The sequence below is a fragment of the Sciurus vulgaris genome (assembly GCF_902686455.1).
Source record: "Sciurus vulgaris genome assembly, chromosome: 6".
NCBI classification, from domain to species: domain Eukaryota; kingdom Metazoa; phylum Chordata; class Mammalia; order Rodentia; family Sciuridae; genus Sciurus; species Sciurus vulgaris.
The window spans coordinates 36136240-36162655 of NC_136466.1; the positions used below are offsets into that span (position 1 = coordinate 36136240).

The following is a 26416-nucleotide window of genomic DNA, read 5'->3' on the forward strand; positions in this document are numbered from 1 at the left end:
TAAACTAACCAGTGCCAGCGAGGCAATTTGTAATCAGGTAAAGATGATGAACTAATTACCTTCCAAATTCTGGAGATAACCATTAAAGGAAGGTGTTATAATGCCCATTCCTGAAGAGAGTCAGGTATATATCATAAGACAACAACCACAACAGTGGAGGTAGTCTCTTTGCCTCTGTAGTGGTCTCACTCAAAATTAAAGATGTCAAAAAAAGCAAGAGAGAGCTGACTTCATGAAAAACTGAGCAAAGGCATAAGACAAACAGAACATGGGTGTGGCATACTGAGGAGCTTTTGCCAAAGCAAAGTGTATACAGAGAGATCAAAGCAAAAGGCAAGATATTGGAGACTAAGTTATCATCATCTCAATCAAAGTTGGGAGATGATCTAGGTGGAATTTAAATACTTGTTCTGTAGATGGTTGTTGATCGGAGTTGAGGCACTAGTTTAATGTCATCTTTTGGTGAACATTTACATGGGACACAAATATCTTTACATCTTTTGCTTATTTGGAGAGGTCTATCTATATAACTCTTCCATAGATTTCTTTTTCCAATTTGTTCTTTCTAGGTCCCTGACCATTCATTTAAACCATTGGCTACATCCCATGAATCTGGCCATTTTTCCTACCAAGCAGGATGCACAATCAGGTGCACCTCTGAAGTCCTGCCCATTGTGAAGTCTCCTGTCACCACGGCCCTTCAGTGTTGTCTCAGAATGGGCTGCAGTGTTGCAGCTGTCCACTTTTGGGTGATACATATTGTGCAGAACCATCTGTAAACCAGGCCCTAGTCTTCTATTCCTCTGTCATCTGATCACTAAGGTATATCCCATGAGGCCATACATTCACGCTTTGTAGCAGGAGTAGGAACCATGGGCAATTTGGGTCACTTCTTCACGCAACCTACTCATGCCTGCAAGACCTGCCTGGACCCAATTACTTATGTACCACGTCCACTAAGTGCTGTAGAGTGCTGCTATATGCATCCAACTTTATGACTTGGTGGGGTCAGATAAAACCCAGTTCCTGATGGGCAGCTCAGGTCACATAGTCACATGATGGTCCATGGTTAAGCATTCAGCTTCCACCAAGGCCCAGTGTAGGCCAAGAGCAATTTCTCAAAGGGAGATTAGTTGTATGCAGATGATGAAAGGACCTTGCTTGAAAATCCCAATGGCTTTCTCTGTGATTCACCTATGGAGGCCTGCCAAATGTTCTAGCAGCTCTAATCTGCCATTGACACCATAAGTACCATTGGTTCTGCAGGGTCATATGGCCCAAGGGTCATATGACCCAAGGAGCAGCCTGAATAGCAGCTGGGACCTGTTGCACAGCCTTATTCTCTTCTGGGCCTGACTCAAAAAACAAATAGCTTTTCAAGTTACTCAGTAGATAGGCCACAGTAGTACATTCAAGTGAGGAATGTGATGCCTCCAAAATTCAAATGGGTCTACCTGGTGTTGTGCTTCTTGTTTGTAGGAGGGACCAGATGGAACAGCTTATCCTTTACCTTAGAATGGACATCTTGGCAAGCCCCATACCACTAGACTCCTAGATATTTTACTGAGGTTGAAGTCCCTTGAATTTTAGTGGGGTTTATTTCCCATCCTTTATATGCAAATACTTCACTAGCAAGTCCAGAATGATTGCTACCTCTGACTCAGTTAGTCCAATCAGCATAAAATCATCAATATAATGAACCATTGTGATACTTTGTGGAGAACAAAGTCAAGATCTAAATTAAGATATGACATAGGGCTGGACAGTTGATAAACCCCTTGGGAAGGACAAGTGAAGGTATATTGCTGTCCTTTATAGCTGAAAGCAGATTATTTATGGTGGGTCTTACTGAGAGGGATGGAGAAAAAAGCATTTGCTAGATCAATAGCTGCATACCAAGTACCAGGAAATGTGCTAATCTGTTCAAGCCAAAAATGGGCATCTGGTACAGCAACTGCAATTGAAGTCACAACCTGATTAAGCTTATGATTGTCAACCATTATTCTCCAAGACCCATCCATCTTCTGTATCAGCCAAATAGTAGATTGAAATAGGGATATGGTAGGAATCACCACCCCTGTGTCCTTGATGGTGGCACTAATTTCTGCCATACTTCCAGGGTTGCAGTATTTCGTTTTTGATTTTTATTTTACCAGGCATAGGCAACTCTACTGGCTTCCATTTTGTCTTTTCCACCATAATAGCTCTCATTCTATAGTGTAGGGAACCAATGTGGGGTTTTTGAGTCTATCTATCCCAATTATATATTTTGGGACTAGGGAAATAACCACAGGAGGAGTTTGGGGACCAGCTGTGAGTCAGATCTTAGCCACAACTCTACAGATCACCCCCTTAAGCCCCTACTTTTACTGGAGGACCCCAATGACGTTTTGGATCTCCCGGAACCAGCATCAATTCAAAGCCAGTGTCTAGTAGTACCCCAAAGGTGTGAGTATAGACTTTCCCCCAAAGCACAGTGACCCTGGTTAAAGACCTTAAGTTCCTTTGAGGATGGATGGGAGAAAGATTAATAGTAAAGCTTTTTGGAGATTAAGTGTTGCCACTTGGCCCCTCCCTCCCTGGGATCCAATTATTCCCATTGCTTTTAAGTCTCCCAATTGATTTCCGCTGCTATGATGAGGTCTGGTATACAGAAAAGAACAATGAAAAAGTTCTTCAAGGATGTTGCCATTCTCCTCACAAGCTTCTTATATCCTTGGTGAAGGGCGTATCTTCTGGATCCTCCCAATGTAGAGGTGAAGGTTAGACATGTCATATCTACTCCAGCATTCCAATTTCTCTGAGCTGTGAATCTCTTTATCAACAGTAAGCCAAGAGAGGGCAGGCATTTCCAGCTTAATCACAGTAGGCCATTTTTGACCCATACTTCAGCCAACCATTCAACCTATTAATACCTTGTGAACAGCTACAGTAAATCTAGAAATTCTGCTTAATGGGCCCATATCAATAAATTCAGTCATGTCAAATTTTATGTTCCTTTCATCATTATCCCGCACCCTTAAAATAAATTCCCATACATGTTCCTCAGACCTCTGCTAATATGAATTAGAAAACTCAAGAAGTTTCCCTGGAGTGTAATGCACCTTCATGTGGGTCACATTATATCTCACCTCTAGGAGCCTGCTTAGACGTGCCTAGAGGCAAAAGTTGGGGATGAGGTTGTGAGTGTCCCTCTGTTACTATTACCTCACAGATTGGGGGAGGGGAGCTCAATGATAGCAACCGTCTATGCAAACAACTTATTGCAGTAGACTAGGTACTTAGCTCTTATTTTGATATACAGTGTTAATTTGCTGAAATAGTAGGATCAGCAATTTCAGTCAGTAAAAACAGTAAATAATCATAAATGATGCCTGGCCCTTAAAATCAAACAATAGATATTGTCTCTGATTTCTACCATATTAATTATTGCTGTGAATTGGTGGTAGGGGCAGACATTATATACATCAATTAGTATTAAGAAGTGTTAAGGGTAGAGTTGAGTGTGAGGAAAGAAGAAGATATAGAAGGGTGGAAAATTGTTTGCAGTTTCAAAGTGAATAGGACAGATGCAGTGGTAACAGGATATGTTGTTAATGAGAAAGGGGAAGAAAAAATAGAAGAATATAAAGGAGAGAGAGAATGGAATTTGGCTGTTGGCAATAGAAATAAAAGAGAGTGAGAGTGAGAGATAGCACAGTGGCAAAAACTATACAAAATAAAACTGAAATATGCTAATCAAAAACCCTAACCCTCAAAATACAGAGCATGGGAAAATAACACCTTCAAAACAACGAAAGGCTAGAAATGAGGAGAGAGACATATATATATATATATATAGGAGTCTAAAATGTTAACACTTCCCACTGTGGTGGACAAAATAATCAGTGAGCATGTGTTCACTGTTTGTGCCCAGCTAATTTTCTTTTCATTTCTTCTTGAGTTATGAAGAAGTATGGGCTGTAGGCTGTTGAGTTCTTTTTTTCATAATGTTACTCACAGAGTCGAAGGTTGAGTTTTAAGACTTCCCAACTGACATTCTTGGGAGATTGGTGTGGGCAGATTGGCTGCAGGCAGGGTGGCCCCCTGTTGAGTGGGACAGGTGGGCCTGGCAGTGAAGTGACTCAGGCAAGCTGGGCTGCAGTCAGGTGACAAAGCCGCTGGCTGGGCCAGGCAGTGTAGTGACTGATCGGGGGTGCCTAACTGGCCTAGGCCAGGTGGGCCAGGTGGGGAATTGGCTAGCTGGGTCAGGCAGGCCTGCCTGTGAAGTGGTGGTCCAAGCAGGCTGGGCTGCAGCTGTGTTGTGAAGTGGCTGTTTATGTCTGGTGGGCCTGGCTGGCCTGGGTCAGGTGATGCGCCTTCCAGCTCAGCAGTGAAGCTGTAGGCTGGGCCGGGCAGTCCTGAAGGTGAAATGGCAGCCTGACAGGTTGGGCTATGGGCCAACTGTGGAGCTATGGGCCTGGAAGCATAGTGGTGGGTCAGATTGTGGCCAGGGGTTTGGGGAACTGGTGGCTAGTGGGTTGTGGAGCCTGGGTGGGTGCCAGACTGGTGCCCAATCCTGCAGGCACTGGGGACCCAGTGCTGTGGTGGGTGTTAGACTGGGGAGGGTGCCCAGGACTGGGCTGGTACCAGGACCTGCTGGGTGCAGGAGCAGGGGGTTGCCAGGACTGGTCAACCAGGTAAGTTAAGAACCAAGTGCCCTTACACCCACCCTTGGAACTTCCTGACCCACAGGACTCGCAGGGCTGGGGAGAGCTGGGTTCTCTCTAGCCTCTCCATTTTATGTACCACCAGGTGACATGCTCTCAGTTTCTGATTTTCCACTGGTTTTTTAGGTCAGTTGCAGTTGTCTTTACTAGGCTTAGATTGGTTGAGGCAGACCTTACTGTGAGCTCACGGATCTGGGTTCTAGTTCCTGTTTGCACCACGGCGCTGCAGTGCCAAGATTGTTCCTGGGTCTGCTCTCTGTGGACAATTGATAAATTCAGGATAACTTATTTTTTTGATCTGTTTAATGAGTCTAATAGTCTCTGGTTCCGCCAGCGTAGACTGCCCCTTCAGTCTAAGGATTTTTCCCTCTGAGCCTCAGGGCGAAGCAGTATTCCTGCTGCTTGAGTTCTGGATAGTGGACCCAGGAGAAATCCTGTCTCTCTCCAATCTGACATTTTGCCCCTCCTCTCCAGCTTGGCTTTTTAAAATGATAAATATTAATTGACTGAATTCAACCTATTTTTGAACAACTAGGCATGTACATGGTTCATGAATATTATTTCCCTAGCCTTAATTCAGAGGACTGGTTGTGAGAGAATGAAAAATATGGTAATTTTAAAAAATATTTTTATGAGTGCATTATAGTTATACATAATAGTGGAGTTCATTATGACATAATCATATATGCATGGGATATAATTTCAGCCCCAGTACTTCCCTTTTTCCTTCCATCCTCCCTCCCCTTATTCTTCTTCCTCTACTCTACTGGTCTTCCTCCTATTAATTGTTTTTTTTAAATTGGTGCTTTATAGACATATATAAATATGGAATTAACCATGTATAGTCATATATGTACATAGCATAATTTGGTCAACTTTATTCTGCAGTTCCTCTCTTTTCCCATCCTTCTGCTCTCCCCATCAATACTCTTCCTCTTCCCACTGATTTTCATTCTGTTTTTATGGGATTCCCCCCCAACTTTTTTAAAAAAATAAGATAATTTTAATGGGTAAATTAAAAGATCTACCAGAAAATGTATACATTCTTGCAACCTACCTTTATTTTAGTATTTTTTTTCAAATCATATAATTTGTGTAAATTCAGTCAAGGATCATTACTATGCACACCATATATATTTTATTAAATACAAATGAACAAACCCCCCCCCCCCCCCGCAACAACCCTGCAAACTATTGTAACTAGGAAGTCTGCCTTTTTAGAACCTTTTGGTTATTTTATTCTTATGTTCCCTAACAGTGTGTAGTGTATTATTCTTTCCCTATTTTACTGATAAAATTCTAGTGGCTACTTAAATATTACAGCATTCAATAAAACATTTATTCACCTAGAAATTGTGAAAGTTAAGAGGAAGAATGGAGAAACAGACTTTAATGTCTCAGCTACTTTATTTTTCTTCTCCTAAGGGTCTCCTACTATTCTACACTAATTAGTCACTTTGGGGAACATCCCTCAGGGAAACTTCATAGTAACTGAAAGTTATTTGTTGTTTCAGCGTTAATAAGTAAGGGTTCTTGTTACAAGTCCCAGGGCACTTAGTTTAAAAGCGGCCTGCAATGATAAACTTTGGGACAGGCAGAAAGAACTCCCAGTCACTCCGATTGTTGTCTCCTGGGCCTTGAGGCACAGCAGACAGGTTTTTATCTGTGAGTTGGCAGAACTGACTTAGCTGATTAGAAATCCTTGGTGCACTAGACATATTTTATTCTGTGATCCTTTACAGATCCAGGATAACATTTTATCCCGACCCCTGGGGGAAAAGGAGAGGAGCAGATAAAGATAAGATCTGGGTGCTCAACAGCATTTCCTAGATTGGGACCCAGCAAAATAGTTTTTGGGCTGAAGAAGGAAGAGCAATATGAAGAGCAAGCAAAGGAAGACACTGGCAGATCCCAATTTGTTTTCCTGGTCCTAACTTTGTATTTTGGTAAAAAAGTTCTACACACTATTTAGCTCGATAAACAGTGTTGGCCAAGCGAAAACACAACTTTGTGTCTTGGCTGCTTTGACAGTGATTTTACTTACAACAGGTCCATGAAACCCTGGTGTCTTGCAGAGTCCTAGCATAACTTCTCTTTTCTTCTCCCCAAGAATTCATCTCTCTCACCTCATACTAGGACTTTAAATGGATGACAAAGAACATGACAAGAATGTTGCTTTTAGCATGTTAGAATGACAAATGTTGTGAAGGTGAGTATTTTCCTTGGTTTTCTCTGGATGCCATATTTTAGCTGGGAGGGTCTCAAAAGCCAAGAGGTACTTCTGATTATGATGCCTACTTCAGACCCTACATCAGCATAAACTTGGATCTTTAATGCTTTCTTAGGGTGATTTTTAATTATTAAAAAGACAGTTAAGTATATATAGATGACTGTAGGGAGGAACACTTGATCTTTTTTCCCCTCTTCCTACAATCCTGAGCAATGAGGATTGAGAATTTTTTTTTGTTGAATGCTTTACACTCTGGCAGTTCTACCTCTTCCCTTTATTCAGCTGACACTCACTGAATACCTGTTATGTGCCAGGTACTAAGAGAAATAAAACACAAAGGGATTATACACATAACCACCTAAAATAGTGTAGGTAGTATTGTATGGCAGGTAGTGACCATGAACTTTGGAATCAGTGAATTCTGATTTTAAGTCCTAGTTCTGTCACACACTAGGGATGTGACATCAACTTTACCTCTAAGTCACTGTAAGCTTCATTTTTCTACTCTGTAAAATGAGACTTTAATGTTAATAAAGTTACATGGGAATATAAAGTGGGGCAATGTAGAGAAGTACCCAGAGATTACAGATGAACATAAAGTGAAGCAATGCAGGCAAAGCACTCTTCTCTACTAAGATTATAGTGTGCGCTTGAGAAAAGTTACCTTTATTCTTACTATTACCACTACTGCTGCCAACCTAGTGAATAACAGTTTAAATTTACTTTTGGATAAATTTAAAGATAATCCACAAAAGAATAATTTTATGATACTGCTATTCTAATATTACAGAGGAGTAAACTAAGACCCAGAAATGTTAAAGACTTCCCCAAGTTGATGTATGTAGTAAGGGATTTAAACAGAGATCTCTGAATTTCATGTTCAGTACTTTGGACTGCATGTGATAGCATAATCAAGGTTCTCTAACTAAGTTAGTTAATCCGAATAAGAATGATTCAAAAAGCTCATCTATTATTGATTATAATAAGTTTAATATTATCATGAATTATTTGTTTTATCCCATTTTAGCAAACTTCCCCAACTCCCTGATGAATTAACTCTTTTTATACCAATTAATTCCCTTTTCTTTATCACTACCACTTTTCTCTCATTCTCCAAATGGAGATATGAAATTTCTGTAAAGTAGAAAAGTGCAAAAGGATTATAACTAGTTGCTCTGGGTCTTTTACCACTTCTTACATACTCTGTGACCTACTGCATGTTAATTAATCAGTTATAAAGTGAGAATGTTAATATCTAGCTACCTTCTAGTGTCATTGTGAAATTCAAGTTTAATTATCATAACAAACAAGTACAAAGCAACTATCAGGTACTTTTATGACAATGGGCTCTTATAATATTTAAGAACTTCAAAGTAGCAAAAGGAAATGAAGAACTGAGTTTTTCTTTTCTACAGATTTATGGGATCATACTGTCTTTGCCAGTCCACATTGTTTAGATGTAGAATATAAGCTACGTTTACTTGCAGGAGAAACTTGAAATAGTTTGCAGCCCAAAGCATAGAAATCTGCAGAGTCTTCATGGGCTTGGCTGGAATTGATGAAGCCATAGAATTTCATGATAACAAGACTCAGTTCAGTGAGCAGATGGATGGGGATAAATTACTCTGGTAGAAAGCAGACAGGTAAGCTGGACATGTGGACTTGTGAGGTGGGTGGGTGAAGGGATAAGTAGTATGAGGACTGGGAACTGGAGAGGACTGTCGGCCAATTTTACAAAAAAATTAATTATTTGAATTGTACAAACTTAATGAGTATGGTATAAAACTTTGATAGATGTATGTAGTGCATAATGATCAAATCAGGGTAGTTAACATTTCTGTCTTCTTAAATCTAAATTCACTGGAAGTTAATTTGGTGTCTTGGATGAACATTGACTTTTCAAATGAGATACTAGACCTTTCCATTTTTTAAAATTCCCAACTTAAAAAAAATGGTGAATCAAACAAAATATGATAATTCCAGATTTGATTCAAAGATCACATACTTTGGGATCTTTGGACAGATATTCACTGAATATACATGTGTTGCTTGCCAGATATTTGGCTAAATTAATTAATCCAAATAAGAATGATATTTGGCAATTGCTGGACATATATTTAATAATGAAGAAAATAAACACTGTCTCATGTTCTTCCACCTCCTTCTTCCCCATGTCATATCTCTGAGCTCCAACCCAGAGTGTCTGGAAATTCAATTTTTTGCTTATAAACAGAATCTACCCTTATATCACATGTATACTTCTTTTGCCTCTGTGCAATGGCAAACTACACCTGATCAGTTTCCTTTCCACTTATTTCCTTTCCCCTTCCTCTAACTTTTATTTGTGACTTTAAAATTTAGGTATGGATTAATTCAAAATTATTCAACTCTATAGGATGGAAAACAACTGTATAGCATGCCAAATTTATTTAACCATTCATTCTAATGAAACAGACCAATCATTGAGGAGAACACTAAAAGGTTGAATATATGCCAGTGCCCCACTCTTACCATCTAAACATGCTCAGTTTGAAGACCTGGAAAAAGTACAACTAATAACCTATGTACCAATGAAGAGATAATATGCTGTTGTAAGGAAAAGGGGTAGAGTCCCATGAGGAGACTTTCCCCACCTTCTGTGTTGGAGGTTAAACCCAGGGCCTCGTTCAAGCTAGGCAAGTACCCTACCACTTTTATACATCTCTAGCTCTAACAAAGTCTTAAACTCAATGTGATTCATGGGGGATGAATAAAATTTGGAGAGACCTGGATATCTCAAATCTTCTTGAAGGCAATGACTATCTTGAAAGTAGTACTATGAAGAATTGCTGTTTAACAGTAGAGGGACAACACAGAAAGAATCAAGGAGGAAATGTTAATGAAAAGTATAGAAATAGCCTTTTGCCTTGCTGCCTGGTTTCTTATTCAACTTCTATTCAAATAGAGTGAATTTGTTACTGACTTTTTGATTTCCTTCCTGGCACCTTTATTTCAAATCCCACTGAAAAGAAATCTAAATTTCTTTAAACTTTTGCTTATTTATTTGAAATCTTCTATCTCATTATGAATCATTTGTACTCAAAGGCATGCAGAGAAGCTACCCCAAAAATGTTGTTATTGGGTGTCCCCCTTGCCTGCTGCGATTGATACATAAGAACCGTATCTTAAAATGCATCCCTTTCTGCTTTATATATGACCATCTTCAAAGTGAATGTGGAAAAACAGCCATACGTAGATCTTATAAGAAAATGAATTTAATAAATGGTTTTATAGTTCTTGGACAACTCACTCAGAGAGCTTCACCCATTTGAAAAGTTAAACTGGATTAAGAGAAGGGAGAGGAGAGGAGAAAATCATGAAAATTCATTGGGAGTAAGTGTTGATATGAGTACAAAAACATCCCTCTCCCAACAGGAAAGAGGCCTCCAGGTGGAAGACTTCAGCGGAGGTTGCTGGAGACTTTAAAAATGCATATTATAGTTGGGAGGGGGCAGGATGAACCAGGCTCAAGTGTCACACTAAAAGTCTAGGGATGAGAAAAGTGCTGACGACTGCTACCTTGATAGAGTCAAGTAAGTCTTGGCTGCTTGCAATGGGCTTGAACCAAAAGATGAAAAATGGTTTCCTATCTGGCAGAGGAGGGTCACAGTGAAGGGACAGCTCATGCTGAAGGGTTGTTCTGATCTTATTTTGTAGGGCCACAAGCAGAACAAAGGGACAAAGTATTGTGGATAAGACCCTGACCCCCAGAGTTTACAAAAGGTGGGTGTAAGCTGCCTCAGAAAGAGAGTCATCTGCCTGTGCTGGGCATATGTAGGTCTACTGGCTAGCAAAGTAATGTCTAAAGAATACACGTATTTCCCATGAGAACAGTCAGTTTTTAAACATCTGTCAGGCTCTGAGAGCATAACATTGTCTTGGGACAATAAGAGCTCTTGGGGAATCCCTTCCCTTCCCCTTTGCAGGACCCAAATAGGGAAACCCTATAGGCACTGCTGACAGGCTGGCAGAGAATGGCAGGAAAGGGAGTGGCTGCCTGTAACCCCTCCCTGAAACGTAAGAGTTCACCTGAAAGGAGCTTTAGCTAGAAAGAGGTGAAGACTGAATGCTGAATGAGATTCTGAGTTTTTAGTATTCATGAGGCTGGGCTTTCAAATTAATGAATTTAGATTCTGTATGTAATTGAAAATGGTTGCAATACTTTTATTACCATGGAGGTCATGAGCCTGTTGGAGTTCACACCCAACTGCAGGTGAAAGGAGTTGGAAAAGACAAGAGGAAATAAAAATAAAATATAATTTAGGTTCTGTCCAGGGGCTCTGCTTGTCCAATGTCCATTACATATATTAATTACCCACCTATTACTCTTAAATTCCACTCCAGATGGCATGGAATCTCCCTCAGTGACACCACTGCAGAGCAGATGGAAACAAGCAATGACAGCTCAGGCGGGGATTTCATCTTGGTGGGCTTCTCCGAGCATCCTGAGTTGGAGCTGATCCTCTCCCTCTTTGTCCTGACATTCTATAGCATAACCCTCGTGGGTAACGTGGCCATCATCTCACTCTCAATTCTGGATCCTCGACTCCATACACCCATGTATTTCTTTCTCAGAAACCTTTCTGTGCTTGACCTCTGCTTCACCACTAGCATTGTGCCCCAGATGCTGGTGAACATGTGGGGAGGCAACAAGAAGATCAGTTATGCTGGCTGCATGGTCCAGTACTGGGTGGCCTTGGCACTTGGCTCCACTGAGTGTGTGCTCCTTGCAGTGATGGCAGTCGATCGCTATGTTGCAGTTTGCTGGCCCCTGCGCTATGCCACCATCATGCACCCCAAGCTGTGTCACCTCCTGGCAGCAGCTTCCTGGTCCTCTGGCTTTGCCAACTCCTTTCTACAGTCCTCAATGGCCATTGTGCTGCCTCGTTGTGGAAACCGGCATGTGGATCATTTCTTCTGTGAGCTGCTTATCATTGTTAAACTTTCCTGTGTGGATACTGGCCCAACGGAGTCCAAAATGTTTATTGCCAGGCTAATCATCCTAGGCATGCCTGTCTCTATCATCTTGACCTCTTATGTGTGTATTGCCAGGGCAGTAGTGAAGATGCGCTCAGCAGAGGGAAGGAAAAAGGCTTTTGGGACTTGTGCTTCCCACCTAATGGTGGTCTCACTCTTCTATGGGACCATTATGTTTTTGTATCTACAACCAAAGGACAACTACTCTCAGGACCAGAGCAAAGCACTTGCAGTGCTCTACATGATTCTTGCTCCCACTCTTAACCCCCTGATCTACACACTGAGGAACAAGGATGTGAAGAAAGCAGTTAGGAAGGTTATGGGGAAGGAGCAGGCATAGGGAGATCAAGAGCTACTAGAACAGGTGAGGCCAACACAGGGGACAGAATTTGTTATGCACTTGCTTTAACTGAACTTGTTTTACTTTCCTGTGGGGTAGAGTGAAGTATCTAATACATATACTCTCTGGCTGTTCCCAGACCCTTTCAGGGTTGGAATTTGTTAGAAGAAAATTTAATCATCCCTTAAAAGAACTTCTCCAAAGAATTTCTCACAGTCAAGTAATCCTGTATTCTACTGCTAATGTCTTTCCAGTCTCAATGAATAGTTGCTTACTTATTCAAATACCATCAAATATACACTCACATGCTATGGTAACACTAATGATAATTTTACTATGTTTTTAAAGCAACTTCATGGCCATAGCTGCATCTCTACTATCTTATTCTGAATTTTCACTTTATCCTCATTAACACAGTCAGGCATATGAACTGCAGTTAATCTAGTCAGCACAAAATGGAATACTTATCCATCATGGATTAGTATTCGTAAAACAAAAAGAAAGGATAAAAAATAATGAATACACAGACTAGATACTCTATCAAAGATTTATGCTTTTTATTTTTTTATTTTATTTTTTTATACTAAATTAAAACTTTATTGAATAAAGAACACTCTCCAGAACACATGATCTGATGGACTAGATCTACTTTACATGACAGTAGTTTAACATGGAATGTCAAATGAATTAGTATTTCATTGTACAAAACTCCTTATGTAGCTGATGTGCAAGAAGAAAAGTATAATATTCAGCATTTTCACCATTTTTGCCAATCATCTGTGATGAGTTTTAAAAGGCATTTGAAGAAACTGGTAGATGTCTTCAGCATATAGTTCAAATAAATTAGTTACATGTGTACTATTGAACCTCTTTCAACCTCTCTTGCATTCCAAATAAAATCTTAGTGCAAACATCAAAGTTGCTGGTCACTCCAAAAGACTGTCAAACTCATAAGAGAATACAAGTTCTGAATTAATGTGTATTAAGTAGGACAAAATCAAGAATACCAGTTGCTGCAAAATTCATTTAGGCACACTTAATAGTCCACTCTGAGCATTTCTTCTAAGTCTCTCACATTAATGACTAAAGCCTTTTTACAGTACTAAAATTCTATCATTCAAGCATCAATGATTGTATTTCAGAAAAAGGAAATCATTCATTTCAGTAATAGTATTATTGCTACATTCTAAAAAAAAAAAGAGAAAGGAAAAAAATCATAATTAACAAAACCAGTATCCGTAATAGAATACACGGGGAAAAAACATTTTAGGGAAAAAAAAAAAAAATGTGCTTTACTTGCACAGCAGGAATTATATAATGTAAACACCATATTGGCCCACACCACAAAATCCATGAGAAAGGTTCAAATTTGAACATGGTGTGTGCATTATTTTCAAATTTGTGTTTGTGAGTTTATACTGAATCTGCTTGTACTAATACATGACAAAAGAAACACATTCTTCCACACACATTTACATACAAGTGATTGTTAAATATTGAGCTTGGCTTGCTTTCCTGACACTTACTCAAAGAAAATGTTAAGTGACAACTGTTTTAAAAATGTTTACAGAAAACATTAAATGAATGTGAATAGTAGTTGAGGAATGAAGAAAAGTGATGGCAATGATACGATGAAAATGGATGCAGAAAAGAACATGTGTGGAACCAGCTGAGATGCAAATGTGTGGCAAATGCATGGAACACTTTTTCTGTGGGCCTTGTCTGAACTTTCAGTTGATACCAAGAATAAAAAAAAAATGTAACACAAGTCCGTGGACACCTGGAGGACTGAAAGTTTACCTTCAAAGTGCAAATTTTAACAATGGAATGTTTTAGCAGGGACATAAGGACAATCTTCTGTCTTTTTCTTGTTGCAAAGAAATAAAATGTTCAGGAAGTATTTATTCCTGGCCAAAGCTATTTCAGTTTCTTGGTACAACAAAAATTAAAAAAAAAAAAAAAAAAACAAAAAAACCACAATGATCACCCACTCTTTCACATACACAGAACCATTCTTAGGGGTATATGTCAAGGAGAAAAAGCCCTTACCTATGGATCACCTAATGCAACTCTTATTTAGAAATTAAGTTCTTTTGAATTCACTACGTTAAATATTATCCCCTCCCTCTCCACCTGCCTATCCCAGACACCCCCGATGAACCTAGGTATTCTAACGTCTTTGTGTTTTCTAAGCCTCGTGACTAAGGCTGTTGAGTACCACCTCCACTGGAACAAAATTAACACCTAAGGTGCACTTTCTACAGCACCTATTTTCTTCTCCACAATTTTGATGCTCAAGCCTTATCTAGATCTCCAGGTTGTCAGGTCGAGGTCGGCTGCTGGCGCAGCTACTGGCTCTGCTTGAAGGTTGCTGGTTCAAGATGGCTAGTGGCTGTAATTCGTGTCCAGCAGCAATTTTTTTAGTATTCTGGTTGTCATCGGGGAAATCAAAAGGCTGGGGGTGGGAGTTGGAGATGGCTCTTCCTGCCTGCCCCATTCGGTTTTGTTCTGCTCTGTAATTAGCCCAGTTTTGCTCACTTGCTTGCTTGTTATAATTGCGGCAAGATGAATTGTTTCTGTCACCAGTAACCAGCTTGTAACCAGGAGGAGACATAGGTGACAGGGGAGCAGTTGGTGAGGAGCAGCCATTGAAATAAGCATACTTGGGAGATCCACAGTCTTTGGAGGGGCTCAGTGGGCCAGTGGTAGCATGGTAAGGATCACTCCTTCCCTTCACACGATCCTTAACGCCCTTGAAGAAGACATAGAAGAGTTCAATGATATTCAAGGCAAGAGACACCAAGGATACCACCAGCATGAAGATGATGAAGATGGTTTTCTCTGTGGGGCGAGAGAGGAAGCAGTCCACTTGGTGTGGGCAGGGATCTCTTTTGCAAGTGTAGAAGGCGCTCAGGCTGAATCCATAGATGTACCACTGGATCAGCAAGAAGGCCACCTCGAAGACAGACTTGAGGAGGATACTGATGATGTAGGTTCTCAGCAGCCCTCCTCACATCTTCACTTTATCATGCTCCTCAATACCATACTTGAACTTCTTTATTTCAATCTGCTTCAAGTGCATCTCTACGTTGACCCCATCAGTTTGGGCAACTTTGAGCTCCTCCTCCTTCTTGTTCAGTTTCTCTTCTTTACGCATCACATAGAACACATGGGCCAGGTACAAGAGCATGGGTACGGACACGAATATGATCTGCAGGGCCCCGAAGCGCACATGAGAGATTGGGAAAGACTTGTCGTAGCAGACATTTTCACAACCAGGTTGTTGAGTGTTACAACGAAGGCAGACTGCTCGTCACCCCAAGCTGACTCAACCGCTGTCCCCAGTAGTAGGATTCGAAAAATGAAGAGGACCAACAACCACACCTTCCCTCCAGCAGTGGATTAGGCTTGGACCTTGTCAAGGAGCTTGCCTAAGGCACTCCAGTCACCCATGTTGCCTGGATACCTCCGCTGGAGGGAAACGGAAGCACCTCACTCGGGGTGAGGGTGAATGTGCTTCTCCATAAGCTTTATCAGAGATGCTCTGCCAACGTCTGCTAGGTCTGAAAAGATCGTGTGGGCGATCCGCTGCTCGGAACCAAGGTTTGAGTTTCCCAATCACGGACTGATTTGCCTCGGGACACGTCATTAGCTCTCGCTCCATCTCATCAAGGGCCTTTCTTCCCCTCCCTCCTCCATCCCCGCCCTGCCTCATTCTTCGATTTATGCTTTTTAGAATTAAAAGGAATCCCATTCAGGATAAGGCTGTAGAAGATGTTAAATTCCATCTAGTTTAGAACATAATTCTAGAGGAGATATTTGAACCAGAATAAACATATTTGTTTGTTGGGAGTGTAAGTTTATAAATTTCAAGTTCACAAAAATGGTAACTAAGAAAAGACAACTGGGAGTTAAATAGAGAAAAAGTAATTGTTCTCAATGATTTTCCAGAGTTTCCCATTCACTACATAAAGGAAAGAAATTAAAAATAAAAAACACAGTTTTGAGTAGGAAATGAAAGTAAAGGGAGTCAGATATCTTGACCTGCGTGGCTACATTTGGGTAGTTTTCTTATGACATGATCCCATGGTCCCAAATTCCCTTTGGCATTGATAAGTTTCCTTGTCATTCTCTGGTTCAGTACGGGGCCAAAGTCCATCCTAATTGCTTGAGGTATGGCCCAGAGTCTATACTGACGTCCTTTTTAAGGGAAAACCTTCACTGATTAACATAGGACTTGAGCAAACCATCTCCTCTCTTTCCCTGAGGAACGCACTTTTTCCTATGTGGCTGTGGATGTCATGCTACTATACCCAGTTATGATGGAATGTGAACACTATTATTACCTTTGTCCTCTTTGAATTGGTCCATGTGTTTCTTAAGGAGCCTAGTGCTCTATCAATGCTCAGTAAATATGGGTTGAATGAATGGATGTGGCAAGATGTTCATGTACGATGACCTCATATGGGTTGGAATGCTTTGGAAACAACTTTCTGGGGTTGTCTGCAATATTTCATTCATATAGGATGGATTTTTTGTATTGGCAAGTGACTGAAGGTGTAGAATAAAAAAATAAAATTATTGTATACATTATCATTTGCAGCCATCTGTATTTAGCTAGACCCTAATAACCACACCGAAGCACAATAAGCAAGTATTAGTTCAAATATAAATCCTTGCTTAAAAGGAGAAAAAGAAATAATTGTTTTTTTTTTTTTTAAATCAGGTTTTCAATTAGAGCAACAAGGGGTAATTGCATCCCATTCCTACCCACAGTGGGCATTTGGCAATTTCTGGGGACATAAGTTATTACGACCTGGTAGCAAGGTGCTACCAGCTTCTGCCAAGTGGAGGCCAGGGGTTCCACTAGCTATAGCACGATGCACAAGATAATCTCTTATAACAAGGCATTCATTATTTGGTTGAGAAATCCTGAATTACAGAAATGAGTATTATGAATGCTTTGATCAGAGAAAAAGATTTGCAAAAGCAACATATTCATGATAGGGGAATGAGTTGATGATGTCTGCATTTTTGTGAGGCCAGAGGGCAGTCTGTGTCAGCAAAGGTCTAACTAGGAAAACAAACAACTTTTAAGCATTTATGGCATAAACTATTTAATGTAGAAAATTGGTAAAACAAGTAATGAAAGGGCTGAGAATCCCAACTGGGGATGTTGAAGAAACCTCAAGATCTGAAGTCAGTAACATCCTTAGGCTTGAGTGGTTAAAAGAGAAAGTAGTGTTACATTACTATGAAAGAGTGAGACCCCCTTATAAAAAGAAAAAGGTAGAGACCCTCTGATATAAAACAAATATATCTAGTTAAGATTGAGCAAACCAAAATGGGTGTGAATAAAATTATTGAGTTGTGCTGACTGTGGTAAATACAAGGACAATACCCAAGATAATGTGTCCATGAGTTAAGGACATTGTGACCATTTCTGTGAAGCAACCCATCCCTTCAGAGGCCCCAGAAGCTGCTGGTTTCAGACATGGGTAGTCTTGCTACCCCCCCCCCCCCCACCCCCCACCCCCAGCTGGCCCTGCTAACCCGCCAGGTGCAGCCTGAAATAGATAAGCTGGAGCTGGCTGCTTGCATTCCTTGGGGGGGTGGGGAGGCCCCTATTGTAAGCCTGCCAGGATTTTTTAAATGGTTTTCACTTTAAAAACGAGCTTGCTGAAGTCGCTTACTACTACTGCCCCACTTTGAATAGTGGTCCTGACATGTCAGTCTGTTTTCTTTTTCTTTTTTTTTCCTCTTTCCCCAAAATAAACTTTTTCCCTACTTTAGTTTCTGGTGGTCTCACTATGCATTGAGAACTGGACTCCACAACAGTTACCAGACCCTCCAACAGCAGGATCACTTGGAAGAAACTGTAGCCAGCACAGCAGACCAGTCCTGTAGGAGCTGGAGCTGCAGAAAGGAGGCTGCTACTACCCAAAGTGCCACCTGAAGCAGACTGGGAGGTAGACATACCCTGAATGCTGCCCTCTTATCTTCTATGGATGTTAGAGTCAAGTAAATGCAGCCTGTAAGGTCATTGAAGACTTCCACCCCAATTCCTCATTCCACCCCACTGCAAAATTGAGCAGATCAGGGCAAGGGTAGAAATGTATCTGGACGCAAACAGGATTAAGTAGGATTGGCCACCATTGGTTCTTATTTCACTCAGCACTCACACTGTGTGAGTATTTACATCTCATACAAATTCAGGCTTTCACCTTACAGTAGGCAACACCACTTCTTTCCACAAGGGGGCACATGTCCTTCCAGCCACGGTGTCTATCTTCTCTCAAATCCATGAACTCTGGTTAATATTCTGTTCTTGTCATTTGGTCTAAGAGTAACTTCTCAGGATTCGATGACCTATAAATAAAATAAAAATAGTTGGTTAATATATACAAAAAAGTATCCATAACAGATGCAGTCTTCATTTCTGTAATGGCCTCCAGGTCACTGTGGGTATTCATTTTAATCACACAATTCTCCTGACTCAGTTCTTGTTATCTTTGCTTTTAACCACTACCTGATGGGAGGAACCAAACTTCTGTTTCTACAAGGTTATGAGGACTTAGTGATGCTGTCTTTGTTGGACGGTTATAATTTTCCTAGATGATAACCTTCAAACATTATCAGTATTAAAAATTACCCCAGAGAATTCCAAATATGTCTTTATTGTTTCCCTGTGTAGCAACAATTCTATTTCCCTTAATAATCGAGGCTACTCACCCTAGACAAGGAATTGATACTCTTTTTTTTTTTTTTATTGTAAACAAATGGGATACATGTTGTTTCTCTGCTTGTACATGGCATAAAGGCATACCATTTGTGTAATCATAAATTTACATAGAGTAATGTTGTTTGATTCATTGTTATTTTTTCCCTTCCCCCCACCCCTCCCACCCCTCTTTACCCTCTATACAGTCCTTCCTTCCTCCATTCTTGCCCCCTTCCCTAACCCTAACTCTAACACTAACACTAACCCTTCCCTCCCCCCCATTATGTGTCATCCTACACTTATTAGCGATATCATTCGTCCTTTGGCTTTTTGAAATTGGCTTATCTCACTTAGCATGATATTCTCCAATTTCATCCATTTGCCTGCAAATGCCATAATTTTATCATTCTTTATGGCTGAGTAATATTCCATTGTATATATATACCACAGTTTCTTTATCCACTCATCAATTGAAGGGCATCTAGGTTGGTTCCACAGTCTGGCTATTGTGAATTGAGCAGCTATGAACATTGATGTGGCTGTATCTCTGTAGTATGCTGATTTTAAGTCCTTTGGGTATAGGCCAAGGAGTGGGATAGCTGGGTCAAATGGAGGGTCCATTCCAAGTTTTCTAAGGAATCTCCACACTGCTTTCCAGAGTGGCTGCACTAATTTGCAGCTCCACCAGCAATGTATGAGTGTACCTTTCTCCCCACATCCTCGCCAACACCTGTTGTTGCTCGTATTCTTGATAATCGCCATTCTAATTGGGGTGAGATGGAATCTTAGGGTGGTTTTGATTTGCATTTCTCTTATTACTAGAGATGTTGAACATTTTTCCATATGTTTGTTGATTGCTTGTAGATCTTCTTCTGTGAAGTGTCTATTCATTTCCTTAGCCCATTTGTCGACTGGATTATTTGAATTCTTGGAGTAGAGTTTTTTGAGTTCTTTATAGATTCTGGAGATTAGTGCTCCATCTGAAGTATGATTAGCAAAGATATTCTCCCACTCTGTAGGCTCTTTCTTCGCATTGCTGATAGTTTCCTTTGCTGAGAGAAAGCTTTTTAGTTTGAATCTATCCCAGTGGTTGATTCTAGCTTTTATTTCTTGTGCTATGGGAGTCCTGTTAAGGAAGTCTGATCCTAGACCAACAAGGTGAAGATTTGGACCTACTTTTTTTTCTATAATCTGCAGGGTCTCTGGTCTGATTCCGAGGTCCTTAATCCATTTTGAGTTTAGTTTTGTGCATGGTGAGAGATATGGGTTTAGTTTCATTCTGTTGCATATGGATTTCCAATTCTCCCAGCACCATTTGTTGAAGAGGCTATCTTTTCTCCATTGCATATTTTTGACCCCTTTGTCTAGTATGAGAAAATTGTATTTATTTGGGTTTGTGTCCGTGTCCTCTATTCTGTACCATTGATCTACCTTTCTATTTTGGTACCAATACCATGCCGTTTTTGTTACTATTGCTTTGTAGTAGAGTTGAAGATCTGGTATTGCAATACCCCCTGTTTCACTCTTCCTGCTAAGGATTGCTTTAGCTATTCTGGGTTTCTTATTCTTCCAGATGAATTTCATAATTGCTTGCTCTATTTCTGTAAGGTACGTCATTGGGATTTTAATTGGAATTGCATTGAATTTGTATAGCACTTTAGGTAGTATGGCCATTTTGACAATATTAATTCTTCCTATCCAAGAACATGGGAGATCTTTCCATCTTCTAAGGTGTTCTTTAATTTCTTTCTTTAGTGTTGTATAGTTCTCATTGTAGAGGTCTTTCACCTCTTTTGTGAGATTGATTCCCAAATATTTTATTTTTTTCGAGGCTATTGTGAATGGGGTAGTTTTCCTAATTTCTCTTTCTGAAGATTCATCACTTATGTATGAAAATGCATTGGATTTATGAGCATTGATCTTGTAACCTGCTACTTTACTGAATTCACTCATGAGTTCTAAGAGTTTTCTGGTGGAATTTCCAGGTTCCTCTAAATATATAATCATGTCATCAGCGAACAGGGATAGTTTGAGTTCTTCTTTTCCAATTCGTATCCCTTTAATTTCTTTGGTTTGTCTAATTGCTCTGGCCAGAGTCTCAAGAACGATGTTGAATAGAAGTGGTGAAAGAGGGCATCCCTGCCTTGTTCCAGTTTTTAGGGGGAATGCTTTCAGTTTTTCACCATTTAGAATGATATTAACCATGGGCTTAGCATAAATGGCCTTTACAATGTTAAGGAATGTTCCCACTATCCCTAATTTTCTAGTGTTTTGAGCATGAAGGGGTGCTGTATTTTATCAAATGCTTTTTCTGCATCTATTGAAATAATCATGTGATTCTTGACTTTAAGTCTATTAATATGGTGAATTACGTTTATTGATTTCCTGATGTTGAACCAACCTTGCATCCCTGGGATGAAACCCACTTGATCATGGTGCACTATCTTTTTAATATGTTTTTGTATGTGATTTGCTAAAATTTTGTTGAGAATTTTTGCATCGATGTTCATTAAGGATATTGGTCTGAAATTTTCTTTCCTTGATGAGTCTCTGTCTGGTTTAGGTATCAGTGTGATATTGGCTTCATAGAATGAGTTTGGGAGGGTTCCCTCCTCTTCTATTTTATGGAATACTTTGAGAAGTATTGGAATGAGCTCTTCTTTAAAGGTTTTGTAGAACTCGGCTGAGAACCCATCTGGTCCTGGACTTTTCTTTGTTGGTAGGCTTTTGATGACTTCTTCTATTTCAGTACTTGAAATTGATCTATTTAAATTGTGTATGTCCTTCTCGTTCAGTTTAGGCAACTCATATGTCTCTAGAAACCTGTTGATGTCTTCGAAATTTTCTATTTTGTTGTGTTGGAGTATAGATTTTCAAAATAGCTTGTAATTATGTTTTGTATTTCAATCCTGTCTGTTGTGATATTTCCTTGTTCATTCCGAATTTTAGTGATTTGGGTTTTCTCTCGTCTTCTCTTTGTTAGTGTGGCTAAAGGTTTATCAATTTTGTTTATTTTTCAAAGAACCAACTATTTATTTTGTCAATTTTTTGTATTGTTTCTTTTGTTTCAGTTTCATTGATTTCAGCTCTGAGTTTAACTATTTCCTGTCTTCTACTACTTTTGGTGCTGTTCTGTTCTTCTTTTTCTAGGGCTTTGAGCTGTAGTGTTAGGTCATTTATTTGTTGAGTTTTACTTCTTTTATTAAATGCGCTCCATGAAATAAATTTCCCTCTAAGTACTGCTTTCATAGTGTCCCAGAGATTTTGATATGATGTTTCTTTGTTCTCATTTACCTCTAAGAATTTTTTAATTTCCTTCCTAATATCTTCTGTTATCCATTCATCATATAATAGCATATTGTTTAATCTCCAGATGTTGGAATAGTTTCTGTTTTTTACTCTTTCATTTATTTCTAACTTCAATCCATTATGATCTGATAGAATACATGCTAGTGTCTCTATCTTCTTGTATTTGCTAACATTAGCTTTGTGGCATAATATATGGTCTATTTTAGAGAAGGATCCATGTGCTGCTGAGAAGAAAGTGTATTCGCTCTTGGTTGGATGGTATATTCTATAAATGTCCGTTAAGTCTAAATTATTGATTGTGTTATTGAGATCTATGGTTTCTTTGTTCAATTTTTGTCTGGAAGATCTGTCCAGTGGTGAGAGAGGCGTGTTAAAATCACCTAGTATTATTGTGTTATGTTCTATTTGGTTTCTGAAATTGAGAAGGATTTGTTTGACATACATGGATGAGCCACTGTTTGGGGCATAGATGTTTATGATTGTTATATCTTGCTGATTTATGCTTCCCTTAAGCAGTATGAAATGACCTTCTTTATCCCTTCTGACTAACTTTGGCTTGAAGTCCACATTATCGGAAATGAGGATGGATACTCCAGCTTTTTTGCTGAGTCCATGTGCATGGTATGTTTTTCCCCATCCTTTCACCTTTATTCTATGTGTATCTTTTTCTATGAGGTGAGTCTCTTGCAGGCAACATATTGTTGGATCTTTCTTTTTAATCCAATATGCCAGTCTATGTCTTTTGATTGATGAATTCAGGCCATTAACATTCAGGGTTATTATAGAGATATGATTTGGTTTCCCGGTCATTTGGTTCATTTTTTAAATTTTATTTATTTATTTGTTTGACACAACTTGTTTCCTCCTTTATTTGACAATTCCTTTAGGATAATTCCTCCCTTTGCTGATTTGCTTCTTTGTTTTTCATCTCTTCCTCATGGAATATTTTGTTGAGAATGTTCTGTAATGCTGGCTTTCTTTTTGTAAATTCTTTTAGCTTTTGTTTATCATGGAAGGATTTTATTTCATCGTCAAATTTGAAGGTAAGTTTTGCTGGGTATAAGATTCTTGGTTGGCATCCATTTTCTTTCAGGGCTTGAAAAATGTTGTTCCACGCCCTTCTAGCTTTTAGGGTCTGGATTGAAAAATCTGCTGATATGCGTATTGGTTTCCCCCTGAATGTAATTTGGTTCTTTTCTCTCACAGCCTTTAAAATTCTGTCTTTATTTTGTATGTTAGGTATTTTCATTATAATGTGCCTTGGTGTGGGTCTGTTGTAATTTTGTGTATTTGGAGTCCTATAAGCCTCTTGAACTTGATTTTCCATTTCATTCTTCAGATTTGGGAAATTTTCTGATATTATTTCATTGAATAAATTGTTCATTCCTTTGGCTTGTTTCTCTAGGCCTTCCTCAATCCCAATAATTCTTAAATTTGGCCTTTTCATGATATCCCATAGTTCTTGTAGATTCTGTTCCTGATTTCTTACCATCTTCTCTGTTTGTTCAACTTTGTTTTCAAGGTTAAATATTTTGTCTTCAATGTCTGAGGTTCTGTCTTCCAGGTGTTCTATCCTATTGGATATGCTTTCTATGGAGTTCTTAATTTGGTTTATTGTTTCCTTCATGTCAAGGATTTCTGTTTGTTTTTTTTTCAATATCTCTAACTCTTTATTGAAATGATCTTTTGCTTCCTGTATTTGCTCTTTTAACTGTCGATTGGTGCGATCATTCAATGCTTGCATTTGCTCTTTCATCTCATCATTCAGTGCATGCATTTGCTCTTTCATCTCATCGTTTGCTTCTCTGATCATTTTAATTATGTACATTCTGAACTCCTTTTCTGTCATTTCTTCTGCCATGCTGTCATTGGGTTTTATTGATGTATCATCTAGATTTGTTTGCAGCATTTTCTTTCCTTGTTTTCTCATATTGTTCAGGTTTCAGTGGACCGCTGAGATATTGCAGATTTCCTCTATTGACTTACAATGTCCCTGAAGATTTCTATATATATCCCCCCTTAGCCTTCAGTAGGCTGAAGTCTTGGAGGAAGTTGATAATGCGGTGCTCCACAAGGAAGCTGCCTCTCTAGGAGTGGTGGCCTTCAGGTGGGGTATAATCCCTGCTAGTGGGCAGAGGTGCCTCCACTTGTTGTCCAATGGTCATCCAAAGGGGACCTAGGCTGTGGGCTGAGGCAAGGCCTGTTTGGGCCTGAGTCTCTGGTTTTACCGTCCTTGTGGGGAAACCTCACCCATTAGGGAAGACTCACCCGGTGGGGAGGTGTCGCTGGTCATTTCCCTCCTAGAGGTTCCCCTCAATTTACAGCTACTGCCTGGGCTGGGCTGCCTTCCTCTGCAAAGTTCCCAGGGGCCCGGCCCTACCTCCTGGGCCTGGGAACCTCACCCTTCGCAGATGAATCTCCTTAGGCTGCCCCTCCTCAGAGAATGTGCCCGCAGGCCTGGAACCTTCGCTCTGCCCTAAGCCTGTCTCTGTGCGGCTCCTTCCACCCAGAAGCCTCCTAGATCCTGGGACCCTGCTCTGCACCTAATTGCCTGGCTATGCGGCCCCTCCTCTGAGCAGCCACCTGGGGCCCCGTACAATCGCTCTGAGTCCCAGAGACCCGCCACATGCCTCTTCCTCCAGACTGCCGCCCAGTATTCCGGTGCGGTCACTAGGAGTCCACGAGACTCACTGCGTGCCTCCACCTCCCACCAACCACCCGTAGCCCTGGGCAATCAATCACTCCGAGTCGAAGTGACCCTCCCCGTTCCTCCTCCTTCTCCAGATAACACCCCGGGTGTTCAGGAGCGGTCGCTCTGAGTGGCTCTGAATCCACCTGACCCGCTGCATGGGTCCTCTGGGCAACCGCCCGGAGCTCTGGTGCGGCCACTCAAGACCAAGCGACCCACTGCGCTTCTCCTCCAGGCAGCCCCCCTGTGTTCAGGAGCGGTCGCTTTAAGTCCAAACAACTTACCACTCGCCTTCTCCTCTGAGCAGCCGCCTGGAGAGCTAATGCAGTCACTGCAAGTCCAAACGACCCGCCGCGCTCCTCCTCCTCCTCCTCCTAGTCCTCTGGGCAGGCCCCGGTGTTCAGAAGTGGTCTGAGTCCAAACAGCTCGCCACGCAGCCCCTCCTCTGGCAACCGCCTGTAGCTCTGGTGTAGTCACTCTGAATCCAAGTGGCCACGCTCCTCTTCCTCGTCGTCCCCAGGGCAGGCGCCGGTGTTCAGAAGCGTTGTTCTGAGTCCAAACTGCTCGCCGCGCGGCTTCTCCTCTGGCAACCGCCTGTAGCTCTGGTGCAGTCACTCCGCATCCAAGTGGCCACGCTCCTCCTCCTCCTCCTCCTCAGGGCAGGCCCCGGTGTCCTGAGTCCACACAGCTCTCCTTGCCACTCCTCCCCTGGGCAGCCGCCGGAGCCCCAGTCAAGGAATTGATACTCTAACTGTCAATTCAGTAACATCATGGCAGGGATTCACCATGTGAAGTCCCATTTTTGTGTCCTCTGGTGGACACTTTTCTTTTGGGAGCAGAGATCACAAGAGCCGCAGAGCCCAAGGTTTTGGAGATAAGAAGGAAAGCAGGTTATTAGGTAGTGAGAGATTCATACTACTTTCACTCCTTAGTTTGGTCTTTAGGGAAGAAAAGTACACCAGATATATAAAGTATATACTACATTCTACACAATACTCCAAACCCCAAGGCCTTCAAGCTAGTAAGATAACTTATTTTTCAGTAGGTTATCCAAATGGATTACAATGCCATGTTCTCCTCATCATTGTGATTCATGGAAAGAATACTGCCTTTTATGAACATGGAGTTCACAGCCACATATTTCTTATGCTCAAACGAGCTTTTTGGTTGGGAGAGTACTATGTGGGATGTCATGATGGTCAACAAAGCATCCCATACATCCACAGAAAATGGTGCCGAAGCATTGCAGAAGGGGAGGGCTAATCTGTATGCAGAATTCATTCTATTGCAGAATAGAAAGATAACTACAAAGAGCTCAATGTTATAAACCTGCCCCAGAAAGCTAACTTGCTTCCCCAAGGAATGATGGATAGGAAGGGCTACATACTGGCCTTTGGTTTTG

At 40.7% G+C, this 26416-nt stretch overlaps 1 protein-coding gene and 1 pseudogene across 2 annotated transcripts; one reads left to right on the forward strand and one right to left on the reverse strand.

Annotated features, from left to right (window-relative positions):
- Nucleotides 1-792: 792 nt before the first annotated feature.
- Nucleotides 793-12295, forward strand: LOC306664955 (olfactory receptor 2Y1B-like; the record flags this gene model as incomplete). The annotated part of the gene is made up of 3 exons (XM_079146117.1): nucleotides 793-822; nucleotides 8427-8582; nucleotides 11323-12295. Exon 3 carries the CDS (start codon nucleotides 11363-11365, stop codon nucleotides 12293-12295), a length of 933 nt encoding a protein of 310 aa, XP_079002243.1. The 5' UTR covers nucleotides 793-822; nucleotides 8427-8582; nucleotides 11323-11362.
- Nucleotides 12296-14600: 2305 nt separating this feature from the next.
- LOC306664068 (gap junction alpha-1 protein-like) lies at nucleotides 14601-15965 on the reverse strand (annotated as a pseudogene). Its single transcript has one exon. The product of its transcript is annotated as a gap junction alpha-1 protein-like (transcript).
- Nucleotides 15966-26416: the final 10451 nt, after the last annotated feature.